General features: G+C 37.1%; 2 protein-coding genes across 2 annotated transcripts; both read left to right on the forward strand.

The window, feature by feature from the left end:
* The first annotated feature begins 302 nt into the window (after positions 1–302).
* cln6a (CLN6 transmembrane ER protein a) lies at positions 303–11,535 on the forward strand. The gene is made up of 8 exons (XM_054615576.1): positions 303–389; positions 2,593–2,713; positions 2,844–2,942; positions 4,288–4,476; positions 7,275–7,330; positions 8,924–9,046; positions 9,641–9,926; positions 10,024–11,535. The coding sequence occupies exons 1-7, from the start codon at positions 334–336 to the stop codon at positions 9,909–9,911; spliced, it is 915 nt and encodes a 304-aa protein (XP_054471551.1). The 5' UTR covers positions 303–333; the 3' UTR covers positions 9,912–9,926; positions 10,024–11,535.
* A 600-nt stretch (positions 11,536–12,135) lies between these two features.
* Positions 12,136–17,519, forward strand: LOC129104479 (calmodulin-like protein 4). Its single transcript, XM_054615190.1, has 5 exons — positions 12,136–12,226; positions 12,340–12,370; positions 12,685–12,825; positions 13,370–13,558; positions 16,997–17,519. The coding sequence occupies exons 1-5, from the start codon at positions 12,224–12,226 to the stop codon at positions 17,092–17,094; spliced, it is 462 nt and encodes a 153-aa protein (XP_054471165.1). The 5' UTR covers positions 12,136–12,223; the 3' UTR covers positions 17,095–17,519.
* Positions 17,520–19,232: the final 1,713 nt, after the last annotated feature.

Below are 19,232 nucleotides of genomic sequence, written 5' to 3' on the forward strand. Positions count from 1 at the left end.
TCTGTGTAGTTGTATAGTATGTGTATTTATTGTCTGTGTAGTTGTATAGTATGTGTATTTATTGTCTGTGTCTGTGTAGTTGAGCTGCTGCAACACTTGAATTTCCCCCATGGGGATCAATAAAGGAATATAATAATAATAATCTTGTAGAATTTGCTGATTCGCCTACAAATCAGTACTCAGGGTTCACTCTACCCTTATCCAATTCGAACGCCTCTGCTGCAGTCTGATTGGTCGACGAGGGGCGAAGGGGCGGGGCCAAGGCGGCAACCAGGAAGTGAATTTGAGCTGTTTGACAGACAGGTGTTTACTGTAGCTAACACGGGAGACAAAATGAAGTCTGTACGAAAACGACGAGGAAACGATGCACACCCGACTATACCACCGAGGTTTGTACACTTTATGCAAACGTTGCTGTTACCTAGCAACAAGTGTTGTAGCTGTTTGTGGTTGTACAGAACCAGTCAAAAGTTTGGACACACCTTCTCATTCAACTACTTTGAAGAATCTAAAATATAAAACATATTCTGGTTTGTTGAGCATTTGTTTGTTTACCACATAATTCCATATGTGTTCCTTCATAGTTTGGATGTCTTCAATATTAATCTACAATGTAGAAAAAATAAAAAAGAAAAATAAAGAAAAACCATTGAATGAGAAGGTGTGTCCAAACCTTTGACTGGTACTGTATAATGGTATGCTTCTTGTAACATGGGAGTAATTCAAATTCATGGCTTTCTGCTATAAATGACTTATTTTAACCTAGAACATTAATATATTTTCCCCTTTACACAGTAGGTTTGTTGCCCAATCCCCTTAATTTAAGTAGTTATCTGGCTGTTAAAGGCACACTTCTCTCATTTGTATGCTTCACATTTAAAGTATTTTTATGGACAGAACCAGTAAATAACATACAGTACCAGTCAAAAGTTTGGACACACCTTCTCATTCAACTACTTTGAAGAATCTAAAATATAAAACATATTCTGGTTTGTTGAGCATTTGAGCAATTCAGTTTATTTTGTATAGCCCAGAATCACAAATTACAAATTTGCCTCAGCGGGCTTTACAATCTGTACACATGAGACATCCTCTGTCCTTAGACCTCACATCGTCCACACCCTCACACAGGAAAAACTCCCCTAAAAACCCTTTAACAGGGTCCTTAGAAAAATCCTCTGTCCCGGAGCCCTCACATCAGCTCAAGAAAAACCCCCTCTTTAACAGGGAGAAAAAAGGAAGAAACCTCTGGGAGAGACAGAGGAGGGATCCTTCTCCCAGGATGGACAGAATGCAATAGATGTCATGTGTACAGAATGAACAGCATAACAGTTCTTAGATACAACACATTCAATGTAGATGACATAAATGATTCATATAATAAGAGTAGTAAACAGAGTAACGAAGGAAAAAATTAAGACTACTTATAATAACAGCAGCAATTATTATAGTAGAATTATGAAATAGGGAATAGTAATAGTAATGTGACTAATAATAATAATCGAAGTAGCAGTGGGTGTCAGCCCACAGCAAGAGGCACGACTACGGTCCAGGTTCCACAACGATTCATGGAAACCTGCAAAGCGAGAAAGCAAAAAGGGCTTCAGGGTGGAAGCAAAGCTAATATGCGTAATAGTACAGGTAATAGTAATAGTAATGTGTCCAAACTTTTGACTGGTACTGTATGTTAGAAATCAGAAAAAGATGGCATACCATAAACAAGAGTTTGACCAAAAAGGTGCATGCATTGGTTAGTTAGTAGGCCTACAGTCACAAGGAAACAACATCCACAAAAACATAACATCTAGCTGTCCAATTAGTTATTTGACAAAACAGCTAGTTTAAAAAAAAAATACCTACAGAAAATGCCCCCAAAAGGGCACCTCTGGGTGAGAAAAAAGGTGTTTGTTAAAACACACAGATCTGACAAAAATGGCAGGTGTAACAATTGTCAGTTAAACGGTGCAGGTAGCGGTTGCTACTAGCAACATAATTGGATATTTGAATGACAGGAGGGTTTCCAGCTGTGATTGAGGTTGACAGCTCTATTAGTAATCCATATCTGTGCTGCTGGTGTTGACAAGCAGGAATAAAAAACATGTTTGTTCTTAAAGCAAACATACTGTAAATTAACTGCTTATGATAGTATTTATACACTACATTGTGCAATCAACCTTTTTTTTTTTATTTTTACATATTTACCATTATCTGCTAGATTCTAGTAGCTAGAGTATTCAAGTTAAACTCTTAAGTGCAAATAGCCCCAGAAAGGTTTTCTTTTATTTTCATTGGATATGTACATAGCATCTTGTATAGGTATGACTATTGCTAAGCAAAATGATTTGTTACATTTTATATAAAAGATCACTTGGCCATACAAGTAATTAAGTAGTTACTATTAGTAAAAAGCAGCAAAGGCCCCCATGTGTTTTAATCTGAATTTACTGCAGTAGTAAATACTACATAGTAAACCTCACTTTTCTACAGTATTCCCTACATGTCTATTAAATGCTCAACCTCTTTTCTACCCTTTGCTTTTGTAATGTTGCTTTATAACAACTACTTACATTTTTTGTAAATGTATGTTGACAGCACTCCTGGTGGTTCGAAGGAAATCGTGCCACAGCAGAAGAGGTCAAATTTCCACTTTGACCTGTGGTTCTGTCTGACTCTGCAAAACTGGATATTGGACTTTGGAAGACCCATCGTCATGGTAAGGGAGATCAATGCACGTTTCACTTACATGCAATTTTAAATCGTGATATGATAAAAAAAATGGATGGTTACACCACATTTCATGGAGCATTGAACACCAAATAGTTTCTTGGTATCATATGTTTTAGATAATCCTTCCTCTGGAGTGGTTTCCCCTGAACAAGCCCAGTGCTGGAGATTATTTCCACATGGCCTACAATGTCATAACACCATTCCTAATGCTCAAGGTAAGTGTCAACACACCAAAGGGCTTTGGTGATTGTGAGAGAGACAAGTGCAAAGAATATGCAGTGTGTCTTAAAAAGTTTACTTTTTCTTCTCTATATCAGACTGATTAAACCCCAAAGTAAAACTTACTCTCCTAATGAAATAGCTTTTTTTAAAGCATGCCCATCATGGTCACCACCAGAAGAAAACATGTACACAGCTACCTACTAACCAACATCGACGGACGGGTATAATTGACCCCTACATGGTCAAAAGTGCTGCTTGTGACAAAGCAGGAAACCATTTGGTTCTCAATGATTCATACAACTCATTTATAGACACAGCTCAAACATTCAGCAGCAAACTAGTTAACACTAGGAGCCAATTATGAATGACATTTACTGTGGCGTACTAATTATGCTGAAAGTCTTTCATTCCTGACATTGATTGGTGTTCACTGTGGGTTACTTTTTCACCTATTCCATCAATGCAGGGAAACATGACATGACTGAATAAGAAATATTTCACATACACCTCATATAAAGCCTGCCAGAGCCTTTGTGTATGATTTTTTTTTTCTTATTTTTTTTTTTACAATGAAAACATTGCAACGCTTTGGTCACACAGACCTCAATTCTTTACCAACAGAAACATGTACTTACATCTAGTTGTACTAATGTTTGTGTTGCTTATTTTTCCATTCATTATATTCCTTATAACAGTCTGTTCATCTTGAGACACAAAATAAACAAATCTCTGTATTTTATTCCCGTCTCAGTCCCATTCTAGACCAGTTCATGTGTTGTAAATTCTGACTACGATTATGATTAGATTGTGATTGTTTTCCCAACATAGCCTAACACTTTAAGGATTTTATCCTTGTCTACTATCCATATTGGATATTTTTGCTTCTTGATTCTGCAGAGAAATGCACTTGAGGCTCTTGTTCTGTCAGTGTTGCTTATGATTGGCCTGTAATTCACCCTTACAAGTGATTGTAATGATAATGTACCTGAGTGGGCCAGCCCTGGGTTAGCCGGTTTGATTACAAGCTTTATGAGATCCAACATTTTAATTATTAGTAATCAAAATAGCCTCAGTAAGGATTGTGTGCATTGTTTTCCTACTGCAGATTTGTCTAAAGCTAATCAGACACAAAGTAAAAAGTAGCCATACCTGCTTTTCAGTGCCCATTGGTGAGCTTCTTCCACACAAACACAAAGACCTGGGGATTGATTCTTGAACTTCTGCAGAGAAATAGGCAGAAAACAGGGTGAAATAAAGCAAGTTACCTGCTTTTCTTAAGGGATGGAGGTTGTGCCTGTGATTGCATTATAAAACGAAAAGTGTTCTTGCTCCATTCAGCTGATTGAGCGCAGTCCCAGGGCTCTTCCTCGCTCAGCAGTCTACCTCTGCATCATCACTTTTGTGATGGGAGCCAGCATCCACCTGGTGGGAGACTCCATCAACCATCGGCTCATCCTGAGTGGCTACCAGCTCCACCTGTCAGTCAGAGAGAACCCCATCATCAAAGACCTCGAACCTGCCTCACTGGTGAGTATCTATTGTGTTTATTCTATGATATGCAGATATGGAACACGGGAATACACTGAAATAATTGTCAAAATATCAGATATCTTTGGTAAGAGGTTGATAAAACTCCTGGTCTCTATACTCATTTACATAATCTATTATTATATTTATTCATATTGTCATACAACAGAAAAATTGTTTTGTCAGAAAAAGTTTGTGTCGCTTGCCATGACTCTCCAGAGAATATTCAGCTTTTCTTGTCCACCTATGACACGCCATACATAACGTCAGTATTTTCACACCTGTTTGATCGAGCAGAATCTTTCCCGCTGTGTAGGAGTGCATCTTATTTTTCTCTCTGCTCTGTCGCTGCTATCACATCTTTATTTATTTATTTTTTCCCTCACCAAGCACCGAGCATCCTACTGTTGACAATGATGTGGTTGTCAACAAGATATAAAAAAGATGATGTTCAGCATATCTAGGGCAGGATATGAGGCAGGGCTAATACAGTATATAGGTTAACTAATGTTTGTGTTTTTCACTTTAAGACTGGCACTGGTTAGATTCTATAGCTGGCTCTAAAAGTTGATGTCTTGTGTATCTTTATTGCTTCCTGGCCAGTGGGGCGACCATTAGTGACGGAGGTTAATAGGAGAAATCAGGTTAAGGCCAGAAATTATAAAACACGTTTGGATATACTGTAATACTTTGATTACTATTAAACATTTACATGTAGTCGATAAATCTGATTCTCTACTCCCTACCATACATTTGGACCGAGACGTATATTTTAAGTCCATTAAAAAACAACGTTGCATAAAAAACCTAAAGGGACAAGTGACTTCTTTCTGTGTTCTGTTCTGAGCATTTTGAGAGACATTCTTTTGTTTTTTACTGTGTACTTGTGTCTGAATTGACTTATTTAGACTTTTTACAGTCTGGGCTCAGTATTATTCAGACTTGTTATTTACTTTTTGTTGATACAAGGATGCAAAGCTACAATACATCTAATCATACCACCACTTTCACTTTCCCTGTACGGAGTCTTTGTCAGGATACTGCACACATAACGTTATGAAAATGCATGCTAACCCATTGACAACATCACAACGCATGTATTTACATTACATTACATTACAGTCATTTAGCAGACGCTTTTATCCAAAGCCACTTACAATCAGTAGTATATTACATATCATTCACCCATTCACACACTGATGACAGGCTACCATGCAAGGTGCCACCATCAGACTCTAACTAACATTCATGCAACATCCAGTCCACACCGATGGCAAGCCTTCAGGAGCAACTTGGGGTTAAGTGTCTTGCCCAAGTGTCTCGAACCACGGATATCGAACCTACTCCGCCACAGCCGCCCCATGTATAGGGTCTATTAGGTGTCCTTGCATTCAGCCTTCTCAGCATAATACTTTCTTATCGTCTTTTAGCTCCAGTTTGTCAGGTCAAGGAATTGTAAACAACTTATTGTGCTACTTTTGTGGGTATAATACATGTCGTATTGTGTGCAATTTAGTGATACCAACACAAAACACATATGATCTAAATTCTCTGTATTCAATGTATCAGAACAAAATGAACTATAAGTTAAGTTATATAAACACCATGAATGATATTTCACTGTCAAACACCAAAGCCGCGATGTGAGAGAGTTAAATCTTATCAAATTAAACTTTTGATAACATTGTGCTTTAAGTGCAGATGCCTCTGTCGGATGCTGTTTAATTAAAGTTGTGTAAATTCAAATTCAAATTAACTCTCAAATTAGTTTGACTGTTTTAAGAGCATTGCAATTTATTAATGAAGCTGTGGAGCTATGAGAAGTATGTGTCCAATTATAATACTGTCAGATTTCTTAAGAACTGATACATGTGGAAAAGCAATGAATATTTGCAATGCATCTTTTTTTAAGTTAATTGCAAGTAGGTCAAGTAAATTGCTGATAGAAGCCATTAAATGGATTTAACGCCACATCATTAAACTGCATGAAGAGTTGCTGAGGGGCATTGATCTACATGTAAAAGTAAAGTGTTTGGAATTAATAGATTACATTCACCTTTTCATGAGGATTTACAGAAGAGGAAGTAATACCAGCAGTGTAATTGTATACTGTGTTATCACACACACAGCTTTTCACACTAAAAGAAGACTGTAGATGCAGAAAGATTTGACACAGCTTTTTTTTAATAAATACATTTTCAAATAAGATGGTGGACAGGAAATTGTGCTCAAAGCCTAGAGGGTTTGGCGAGCGCTTGAGTGTCATTTAAGAGTCAAAGTAGAGCAAAAAGAAGGTGGTTACAATCCACATATTGTAGGAGTCGATCAATATATTCTACATTGGTCAAATGGGTGTGGTGTTTAACTGTAGATGGGGGACAAATTAAGAGGAAAAACCAAAACAAACTCACTTCAACTGCCCTAACATTAACATAAGATATTCCCTTATTTTTTGTTGCAAGTTGCTCTACTAAGTGTTCAACTGGGTTGAGATCTGGTGACTGTGAAGACCATATCATATGATTCACATCATATTGGTGCTTAAACCACTCAGGTTCCATTCATGTTCTGTGTAGAAGCATCTGCATTTGTTGCGTTTCCTCTAATTTGCACCCAGTCTGTGGATGTGATGGCTGCTGAATAGCCATAATAAAGTGTAACTGGTACTAAAACAGTAGGTGGCACTGTTGCACAGGACAGAGACACAGAATATCATAAAGTATATTAAAGTACCGTTAAAACACACCTGTTAATGTTGTAATGAGAATGTTTAATTTATTTCTGTTCTTCCTTCACAGATTGACTCCTTTGAGCTGCTGTATTATTATGATGAACACCTGGGACACCTGATGTGGTATGTTCTGTTGTGTCTTTTGAAAACACTTAGATGCAAGAAACCAATTAAATGATGGATTGGGAGAATGTTAACACAGCGGGGACAATAATATCTGCAGCCAGTTTTGGATGAGCCCACTGAGCAGGTCTGTTTACACCAGCTGTGTGAGGTTGAGTGTGCTGACCTGAAAATGAGTCCAACAACATGCAGGAAAAGAGAGGCAGAATCTGAGAAATGTGGTCTGAAAACATTATTAAACAAATGTGGTGAAATGGGGCTACATTAGCAGCAAGAGGAGGTATAGCTCTCCCTCAATTTACTTTTACTGGCGTTGGCCTTTTGCCTGATATCAGACGGGATTGACCGACTCTGACTCGGTGTAGAAGATGGATTCAAATGTCTGGACCCAGGCGAATTGGCTTTTAGTTTTATGACTCAATCAGACACCGCTTCAAATTTAATTCTAATAAAATCAATTAAAAGTGTATCGGGATGGAGAGTTTAAGACACATACCATAAAACCACAATGTCTCCAGTTTGTGACTGTGCAGGGACCTTGGTTGCAGGCAATTTCCCCCTCTCCACTCTTTCCCTGTCTGTCTCAACCATCCACTATTCAACAAAAGCAGTGTTTTAGAATTGCACTCTAAAGAAAGGTTAGCGACAGTGGAGCGATGACAAACAGGGGAATATGGAGAAAATCCAATATCACAATATTTTCATATATCGTAGGGTCGACTGTTGGCGCTTTTACAAAATAAGATAAGAGATAAATAATAATCAGTTATGTGGATATAATGACTAAGTGGGTCAAGGCAAATAATAGAACAGCTAGAACAGTCTCATATGACATATTATGATATCTAAAATCTAAGAGTCTAATATCACAATATGGATATAATAAATAATATATTGCCAAGCCCTAGTGAGAGATGAGGAATGACCTGTAACCAAGGTCCATGGCTGATAGTAAATTGGGGATGATACAGTTCATGGTCATCGCTTTGGCTCTTTAATACCAGGGCACCCTTGATTTTTATTTATTTTCTTTTTTTTACATGAACACATAAATGAACAGGGATCCCTTTGAATTTGTCTTTTTTTTTTTATAAATTGCGAACGAAATATGCACTAACATTTCACAGTTACCAGACTAGTTGTAAAGGCAGAAGCTGTGTGCACGAGTTGACCGGTTTACTAACGGAATTATCTTTGACAACTTTTCCATATAAAAAAATCGTTAGATTATAATAATAGTTGCAGATTATTGACTCATCATTTCACCTCTTGTTGTTTTATTCTGTTTTACAACATGACTGGTAATACAGAGGCCTGAAATGATGATTTTAACTGAAACCTGCCAGACAAATTTTCTGTGGCCATGGTACAATATTTATCCATTATTCTCCCAGATATTCAATTTATGAAACTGATACCTTTGTTTTCGGACAAAAACTTTTTCATGCCACCAAGTCAAATAATGTTGTGAAATGAAATTGTTCTTTCTTTCACTCAGCCCTGCAGGGTTTGCATCATCCCTTTACAAAGAAATACTTGAATCTAAACGGCAGCAATGGACTATACAATTTTCTGACTCTTGTTTGATTCTAGGTATATTCCTTTCTTCATCATTCTGTTCATCTACTTCACCGGCTGCTTCACCAAGGTTGAAGAACAGAAGAGGCTGCCTGTGTCTGGGTGTCTGTTGCTGGGACCGAGCGCTCTCTACTATTGGTCAGTCGCCTTCTCACGTCTTTGAAAAAATCTTCTGTGCCCTTCGTCCATGAATACATGGTTTGTTAAAGGCTACCTTTTCAGTCGTCTGAATGATATGAAATTGTAAAGGAACAGAAAAATCTGATAATGGTCTTTAATAAAACCACAAACTAGAGCCTTCCTTGTCCGTAAAGCGGGTAAAATAAGTATTGAACACGTCACCATTTTTCTCAGTAAATATATTTCTAAAGGTGCCATTGACATGAAAATTTCACCAGATGTCGGTAACAACCCAAGTAATCCATACATACAAGAAAATAACAAATAAGTTCAGAAATTAAGTTATGTGTAATAAGATGGAATGACACAGGGAAAAAGTATTGAACACACTTACTGAAATTCAAATCATAGCTGCTCTCCTCAAAAAGTAATTTCATAATGATATTGCACTGCTAATGTTATAAGTGAAGTGAACATTTTCATTGTGCAACAGATGTTGATCTTAAGTTTCCTTAAACAATAAAAAGCTGCATTGTGTGCTTATTGTGAAAGTTACAGTTGTTATTACAAGTTAGTGTTTCTCTCTGAGTTCTCTTGCTTGATTTCTTTCAGGTACCTGGTCACTGAAGGACAAATCACTGAACTCTTCCTCCTCACCTTCTTGGCCATGGTTGTCATGGTGATCCATCAACATCGAAAAGGCGTCAGTCCAGACAGCAACGGCCTGTTCCTGTTCTGCAGTTTCAGTGTTACTGTGCTCCTGGTGTCACTGTGGGTGGTCTATCTGTGGAACGATCCGGTGTTACGCAACAAGTACCCCGGACTCATTTATGTGCCAGAACCCTGGTCCTACTATACCTTACACATCAAGCAGAACCACTGAGTTACATCAGTCCAGGTCTGAATAGCTCTGTGTCCGAGGAAAAAAATATTTCTGAATCGAAGGCCACTTACGTTTGTATGAAATGACTAATGCTTACGTCTTCTTTCTTCAGCGGGCTTCCTGTGATGGAGGTAATGGCTGCACTCAGACATCGATGACGGTTGTCGACGCGCATCAACCATAAAGGGGATTGATCTCCTCTCTTTCGTACTATATCGATACAAAGACTTTTAACGGATGAAAGTGTGATGTTCGGTCTGAATTTGTACATTCAATCAGATCTGTAAAAACAGTTTGGATCTTGTGACGTCTGAGACTAAGAAAGGATATGCACCATGTGAGTGTAATGTCAACAGATGCTTATACAGGGCTCGAACAAGCCGCCAATTTAGGGCTCTAAATGTCAGTTTAAATTTTGCTATAGTCATACACACTACTAACAACTTTTTAAATTCATAAAATGACCACAAACTAATCTCCACTCAGTCATGTGGCCTTCAGGCCCCTGAGGGTTTTTGGAATCAGGGTCAGTTTTGCTCTCTTATTGGTAATCCAGCTTTGTAAAAACACAGACCAGCACCAACTGTTCTTAACATTTGACAAAAAAAAACCAGTACACCCACTGACTCCTAACCAGCCAAGTGAATGCGCAGTTGACCTTTTGATGAACAAACTGAAGGTGAATATATCGACAGCACATTCACTGAAAAATATGAAAAAAAAATGTTTTACCTTCATCTCTTCAAATAATTCCATTAGTTGATGAATGGATGCTGTGAGATTGTTCTTTAACTCAATCTGTAAAGGTGCCATCAAGGTTGTTCATCAGATGTTGGCTTCCATGAAAGAAAAGAAGAAGAATGAAAATAATACATTTAAGTTACACAGCACTTGTCAAGCGAGATGGTAAAAAAAAAACAATTTAGATACAAAGTAAACAGAAAACAACCAATTCAAGTTCTACAGAAAAGACAGAATCGTCAAATATAATACCACAAAGCTAAAAGATAAAACAAAACAAAAACAAGATGTGTTAAAAAAGTTACATGACTGTGGCATTGATGTTTGTGAACAACAGGGTCTGTTGGTGAGTCAGAAAGGCAAGTACATAAAACGTGATATAGAAACCGAATACTAACTAGAAAACTAAAGCTAAAACTTAAAAAAGAATAAATTGTCTCAGGTATTTCAAGTTTCACGCTTTTACTGATTAAGTGAAATTTATATTGTCAGTCATTTAGACAAGAGAGCTGTGAACTATTACATTTCCCTATGTGGTCATAGTGCTGTATTATATTACAGCCCTACTGCCAACATGTTGTTCTTTCATGGCCTTATTCTTGACACTATGTTTGAAAGTTATGTACACTGTTAGTGTTCACAATGAAAAGAAGTCTATTCTACAGATGCCTTTATTAGTCAAAATGTCAAGGAAAGGAGCAATCACTTTTGAGATACAAATATTTTCTTTTCTTCTGAAAACTGAATTCAACTGTTAAACTGTTACTTTACTGATTAGTTTTTTTACATGTTGAGTTATTGTTCTTAATATTTTTTTGTACAGTATTGTTCCTTTGCTTAAGATCACTTTGTTGCTGATAAAATACTGTTTAGTTACTGGTTCCTCATTGGTTAAATTTACATTTATCTTAATTAAAATGTTGAAATGACGTCCAATTGGTGGTTATTACTCGCTTTTTTCTCTTAACATACCTTATTAGACCCTAAATGTACTTTAAATCAATTATATTTACAAAGAGCTCATCACTTATTTCACATAAAGTTAAAGGCGGAGGATTGTGAGTTGCAGTTTGTGAACACAGCATTCAAAGTTGTCCCCTCCTCCACCATTCAACACCACTGGTAGCACACGCCCCCTGACCATGGTTAAAGTTACGGTGCTCACCAGCTGGTGATCACACCTGGTATCTATGTTTTTATAGAGGTTGACGCCCATAAACGTCCCAAACACAATACCGTGTTTTTTAAAGAGAATATTACTCATTCTGCCTTTAAAGTTATTTCAAATCTTGTTATTTATGTGGTTACAAACTACTTCATTTCATTATCAGACACCGTAGTATCATATTATGACTTATAAATATTGGTCCATTGCTTTCGTTGGAGTGGTGGGGGGGGAAAGGGAAAGGACAATGCAGCCCTGTGGATCTGGTATCTGCGTTTCCACAGCAACACATATTAAATTACGTGGAGGCTTTCAGGTGGTGGACTTTAAACAGAGGTGCAGGGACAGGTGACGCAGACCACAGGAAACTCTTCTTCCTGGAAAGAAACAAAGCAACTGCAACAAAATGGTAAGAGCAAGAAATTCTTTCCGTTAGACCTTTTTTTCATGTATTTTCTCATGTAACAGTATTTTTTGGTGTACTTACCTGCCAAGTGACACTTTTCTAATGTCACCTTGCAGGCTAAATTCTTCACACCAGTTCAAATACACGGTAAGAGTATTTCACAGCACCGTTGTCTTATGATTATTAACTAATGTTTGAAATGCTTTATTTGACAATATGTCTTTTCCAAAAGTACTGCACATGTATGTTTTAATAACCAGTACATTTTGAAAAAGAAATAAGGAAGCACTTTAGGAACAAAGGGCGACCATGTCCAGTCTTAAAAGTTCCTGTGACATAATTCCAACGTGTTTCTAAGTTAACCTGCTGAATAAACTATGCTGAGAATGATCCTTACTAAATATTACAATGAAATAAACTATGCTGATGTACTCCAATACTTGTTTTCATTTCACTTTCAGAGTTCAAGGAGTGCTTCTCCTTGTACGACAAGAAACAAAAGGGCAAGATTGTTGTCAAAGATCTGATCACGGTTATGCGCTGTCTGGGTACAAGCCCCACGTTCGGGGAAATTGACAGACATCTACAAGTTCACAAAATAGGTAAAGTACAACATACAGTAAATCTGCTGTTTGTGGGCCAGTGAAGGGTGTGAAAACTTGTTCATGGCGACAGTGGTTTAAGAAGTCAAAAACAGTCTTACACTAAAACTGTGAGGTCGAGTTTGTTTAGATCCGTGTTTACTTTGGGTGTGGCTTTATATCCTTGATATTTATTACTATTATTGGGTTATTGTAAAATGTTGAGTTCAAGGCAGTTATATATTGAAAAAGTGACACAAATCGTCTCTTTCATTTCTAAAGCTCCAACCCTGTACAACATACAGAAAAAAGCACTCTATTCTTAGACCCTTGAAAATAATATGAAAAAGTCCACTAGAAACCCTTAATGAAATAAAGGGAGAAGTCTTAGAAAGAGCATCAAGTAAAAAAAAAACACCACTTTTTTCTCTAATTGACAATACTGATATTTTGATCCACAAAGTGGTAAAATATAATACAATTATTGTCAAAACTTGTCAACTCGTGCACAATCTTCCGTTATCTTTTGACACAGACCTAATATTTGTTTTACATTCACATTTAGAAAAGAACGGCGAGCTGGACTTCTCCACCTTTCTGACGATGATGCACAGACAGATGCAGCAGGAAGACTCCAAGACTGAAATCCTGGACGCCTTTAGGATGACGGACAAACAGAAGAAAGGATACATCCAGGCGTCCGAGCTCCGGGCCAAGCTCACCTTGTTGGGGGAGAAACTCACAAACAAAGAAGGTGAAGTAAATGCTGATTTTAATAAATGAGCAACCTCAAGACGAAAAGACTGGAGGAAGCTGGTTAAGTGTTGATAGGGAGCTACAGTAAAACTTGTAAAAAAACTTTTTTTTCTTATCAATTTGAGGTTATTGCACTTTTTAAAAATAATCACAGTAAACAGTAAACACGTCGATGTATGGATCTGAGTCTGTACATTTTTGGACAGTTTATAGATTGCTGCAGGAATGAATCCTCAAACCCAGAAATGAGTTAGTTTTTTTGGTAAAATGCCTTAAATAAGATTTCTTAGAAGTTTTAAGGTTTTAACATTGTTCTACGCAATGAAATACGTAAGTAGATACCCAACTGGTGCATTTTAAAGCTTTTATGGGTCTTAAAAAAGGCAGTTGGTAACAAGTGTCTAACTGAGATTACAAGACCCCATCGCTTGAACACTTGTCCGCCTTTAGCTCGGTAATATTTGAAGTCATATTTTCTGCAATAATCCAAAATGGGAGCTCGTGTGATGCTAATTTCTGGTTTGGCCTACAAAATACATCATCCCTCTATTTGGCTCTGTGAAATGACACACTGGATTTTAAATCAAATTATGAGGTTAAATTCTGAAGGTATAATAACCAAAAACCAATTAACCATGTTGAATTTGTAGAACTTTTTATTCATTCCCATAAGGAATGAAAAATAAAGAGATTGTGAACACTTCAGAATACCCTTCACCTTGAATGTCAATCATTTCATTCAAAATTCAGTGGAGGGACAAAATAATGAATGATATATGTCCGCGCTAATACTTTATGACTGCAGTGAATGTCAAACTTCAACCGGGATTTCTTAAGAGGGGTTTGGGATTCGGGAGGATTTGGAATTTGCATAAGAGGGAAACTTTTATTGATGTTTGTACTCATGAGATGAGAAAAATCAATACATATTTCAGTCAAAATAATGGCTTCTAGCCCGGCCCTCCTCAACCGCTCTCCCCCTCTTCAACTTATAATATTTACAGCGACTTTCCTCTCATGTGTCACATTTACTCCATATTCCTGTGGCACAAATGCAACAATCCACTGTAACTCTGATTACAATGAGTCTAGTTTTAGATTTAGCTTATTATCTCCCTGGGAAATTGCACACCGCTTCTATAATCCACAACAATGAATAAATACTCAAAATGCTGCCAGGCTGTGATGTAAAGCTGTAGTCAAACTAAATATCTTGAAAAAATAAATAAATAAAATCATTATTATGTAATTCTGGAAATTACGATGAAGCATGCACTTTTTTTGTTTGGATAATTCAAGAACAGCAGATTCTTTGTGAAGCATTTTAGTGCACTCTGTTTTTCCAAAGTTTTTTTTATTTCATATTAACTTAAGGAGCCAGTGGATTCTGTACATCTGACATGTCAACACTGAAGTTTTGTTTCATATGCAAAGTGATTATCGTAGAGCCAATGCATCATAAGTTGATTTTCCAATTTTGATGCTATTTGTTATTCATACAGTAGCTGGCTTCATGCAACTTAAAGATTTAATCCAATGTGTCAGTGTAACGCTTCTGGGTGGGTGCTTTGCACAGAAAGCAATTCATATTCTAATGAATCTCAGCTGATTCTTACTAGATGGAGACATCCATCTAGTTGCTGTATTCTCTTTTCTATTGAAGCAGATAGTGATGCCACTGATCTGTTCCGATCCTTCCGTTGGGATTGTAAGCAACTTTGATCACTGTTGCTTCTGTAATACAGCAGTTTGAGTATTCAAGAGATGTTTTGATTTTGTTGGCGTCAAAAAGAAATTAGATTTCAAAGGTCTAGTACAGAAGGGATGAACTTCAATCAAAATAAGTTGAAATTAGATATGAAATACATTCATAGGATGTATTATGACATATTACCTTTCAGTATAATTCTTTTTGTAATTATAAAACCAACCAGTGGGGGAAGAAGTATTCATACCTTTTACTCGAGTAGCATGTGAACAGTGTAAAAGTACTACATTATAAGTAAAAGTCCCGTATTCAAGGTTTAAACTCATAAGTAACAAAAAGCACAGAAGATCAAACAGCAAAATGTACTTAAGGTAATAAAAGTAAAAGTACATTTACAGCTAAAAAAAATGCCCCCTCAAAGTAACAAGTAACTATGGCTCTCAAAAGGATTTGAGGAGAATAAGTATGAAGTAGCATAACATGCAATAACTACGCAAGCAGTAAAGTACAAGTAACTCAAAATTGTAATACAGTAGGCAAGTAAATATGCTAACCCATATGGAAAAGATATACATACATTTTACTAAATGTTTATATCTTTTATCTGAAACTTATAAGTAATATATACGACATGGGGCCTTTTGTACGATTTTGTACGATCTTTTCCATATGGGAAGTTACTCTTGTAGTTGTTAGACAGAACATGCCATAACACCAATACTACTTGTAATATGTTTATTATAGTACATTTTGGTTAACTGATGGTGTTTGGAAAGGTGCAATATCCGAGATTGGGAGCATTTTCATTGCCTGTCAAAGGCTCTCAAGAAGTCGACAGGTAGCCCGCGGCTCTTGGCTAATGGTGCTAACAGTGCTAATAACACTAACGATGCAAACTATGGCGAATGTGCTGACAGAGTTTAACAGTGTTTACACGAGGACGTGCACTACAGTGCATAAATTCTGCAGGAAAAGCCAAGATAATTAAACACATTGAGGGACTACATTCGACTTCATTCTCTGCTTGGATAGACATTACAGCGCTATATCTTTACATAGCAAACAGTTTGCTGCTATATTAATGTTCATAATGTTTTATACAGCTCCTTTTATACATTATTAAATTCACCACATTAGAAACATTTGTGAGCCTTTAAATTAAGTAGAAATCTCCAATAACAAAAGGTGAAACATTTCAGTTTTTCTGCTGATAACTCCAGGAACAACAAACTCACTCAGTCTGGTTCAGCACACCGGTTATGGCTGTTGGCAGCTCCACACTTTGAAGGAGTTGTCAGACAGTCAAACACTTCATTATATTACAGTCATTTAGCAGACACTTTTATCCAAAGCGACTTACAATCAGTAGTATATTACATATCATTCACCCATTCACACACTGATGACAGGCTACCATGCAACGTGCCACCATCAGACTCTAACTAACATTCATCATCCAGTCCACACCGATGGCAAGCCTTCGGGAGCAACTTGGGGTTAAGTGTCTTGCCCAAGGACACATCGACTGCCGAAGCTGGAGAACTACCTTGCTCTCCACTACGCCACAGCCGCCCCTCCACCCACTCCCACAGGTCAAGACCAGCAGAGACTCTCCAACCCTTCAGAGTTGTGAATAATGGTGGCAGACAAATGGGTTTTCAAGCAGCACTCTCTCTCTCGCTTGTCGATTCACTTACAAAGCCGTTTTCTCTTTCTTCTTCTTTCTAGTGGATGAACTCTTCAAAGAGGCAAACGTCAAGTCCAACGGGAGCATCAACTATGAAGATTTCACGCAGATGGTGACGCTGCCACCGGTCGATTACTGACTCTTTACTTTACTTACATTTAACTTGATGGCTTGCAGAAACATGTTGAAACTGGCAATTCTGTACTGACAGACTATTGACACTGAACGCATCCTTCCCTTTGATTTTCTTTCTCATGATTATTCCATGATCATTTCATTAAACCTCTTACCATTGGTTTCCTCTACGACCAATGCTGTTATACTGTATTGTAACTAACGATATATGATATGATTTTGCATGCTATCCTCTGATGGGATCAAATTAAATTCTCTTCACACTTTTTGTCAAGCCTGACCCTCCACCCAATCAAATGTAATGTCCAGTTTGATATTATGTGTATGTACGTCTGCATGCTTATGATCGATATATTAAACCCTTCATTTTCTTCACTGTCAAATGTCAACTTTCCACACATCAGTATTAAACTGCATTATCCTCTCAAACTTGTGTGATAAAAGCTGTGTTTAAATCATTTTTTTGCCGTTAGAATCTTTATTTTAAACCCTCATCCATATCTTTCTTTCTTTCTCTCTGATGGTTTCAGCTGTTTCTGTCATCTTAAGTCACACATGCATAACTGTCAGACATTTGACATTTGTGAACATGGCATTTACATATTTGACTTGAAATTAGCATTTTCTTCCCCCATACATGTTTTATTTCGTGGTATAAATCACAGTATATAAATATCCTTATGTAATAGTAACACATCACTGATTAATATACGAATACCATTTTCTAAAAAATATGTAACAGTCGTACAGTTTATTAACAGTTCATTTAAATGAAGTTTACGTGATGAAGTCAGCCAACTGATTACATAGGAAAAAAATGTGTTTAGTAGCTTTGATAACCATTTGGCTAGAGTCTTGATTTTGTGCTTGGAAGCACAATCATTAAATGTACAACCTCTAAAAACAGAAAAAGAGCAGAAACAATCAGTCCAACCAACTAAATTGAGAAGAAGAAAAAATGAAATGCTTGCATAATCCCTGCAATATGTTTGTAAATTCATTTCCTATGAAAGTATATCAGTGACTCATGAAGGCGAAGAAGTTTGACTTCCGAGTATAAAAATACCTGGATCTACCGGATCAGAAGGGCCAAATGAGCTAACCTGACAGATGGTTTGAAACAGAACCATCTGAGAAACTGTCATTGGCACTTTTAAAAAAAACTACATGAACCATCTGTAAATCAAGCTCTTGTTGAAGCCAATCGGGAGAAGAGTTAAAACACCTTTTCTACCTTGCCTCTCTGTGTTGTCTTGCAAACATCTAACCCATATCTTAGCTGTCAGTAGCTGATCGATCCCTGCACAGGCTTACGCACAGACACATTACTTGAAGCCTGAAGTAGTGATTGCCTGGCACCTTTAAATGTCAGTCTGTCTCGCATGATCTCGGTGTAGAGTTAGCATGTGTCATCATCATCATCATTATCATGTAGCTTAGCTCCATCTGTGACCTCAGCAGTCGAAACATTACTCATTGATTCAGTCACATAACGTTACCTACAGGGGGAAATTGTAATGTTATTATGTGCAGCATAACAGTGGAAGGCTTAAGGCACTTTGCACATCTTGTCCTATGGGGTTTATTCTATTTGTTAATTGAAGGAGCAATCCTAAACGGGTCTATTGAATGAATGACATTAGCAAGAAGCTCGATAAGCTGCCTCAAGCACAATCACTATACTGTCTTATCTTTTGTACATCCTCTGTTTGAGACCATCCCTGATTCCAAACTGATCTACAAACACGTCACAATGAATCATATCATCATATCATTACTTCCATAACCCTGTTAAAGTTATATGTGCCACAGTAGAATTAAAAGCTTGACCGGCATAGCAACAGTAACCAAGGAGGCAGGGGCCTATTGTATGAGTAATAATCCTGAGAATATCAAACGGATGGGATTTTGAGACATCGGAAGCATATGAACCACACCTAAATTTCATGCTCCCAGCACCAACCTGTAAACTTTTAAATACAAAATTTACATTTACAACACAAAAAATAGCCCTTTACATGAATACATTATATAGAAAAGGCAGGTGTTATATTTAGAATACACATTAAAAATACATTTTAAATCTGCATTATTCCAACTTTGTGAGATGTAACTACACTCCGACTGCATCTTGTTTCCTGT

This window comes from Anoplopoma fimbria, chromosome 2 (genome assembly GCF_027596085.1).
Source record: "Anoplopoma fimbria isolate UVic2021 breed Golden Eagle Sablefish chromosome 2, Afim_UVic_2022, whole genome shotgun sequence".
NCBI classification, from domain to species: domain Eukaryota; kingdom Metazoa; phylum Chordata; class Actinopteri; order Perciformes; family Anoplopomatidae; genus Anoplopoma; species Anoplopoma fimbria.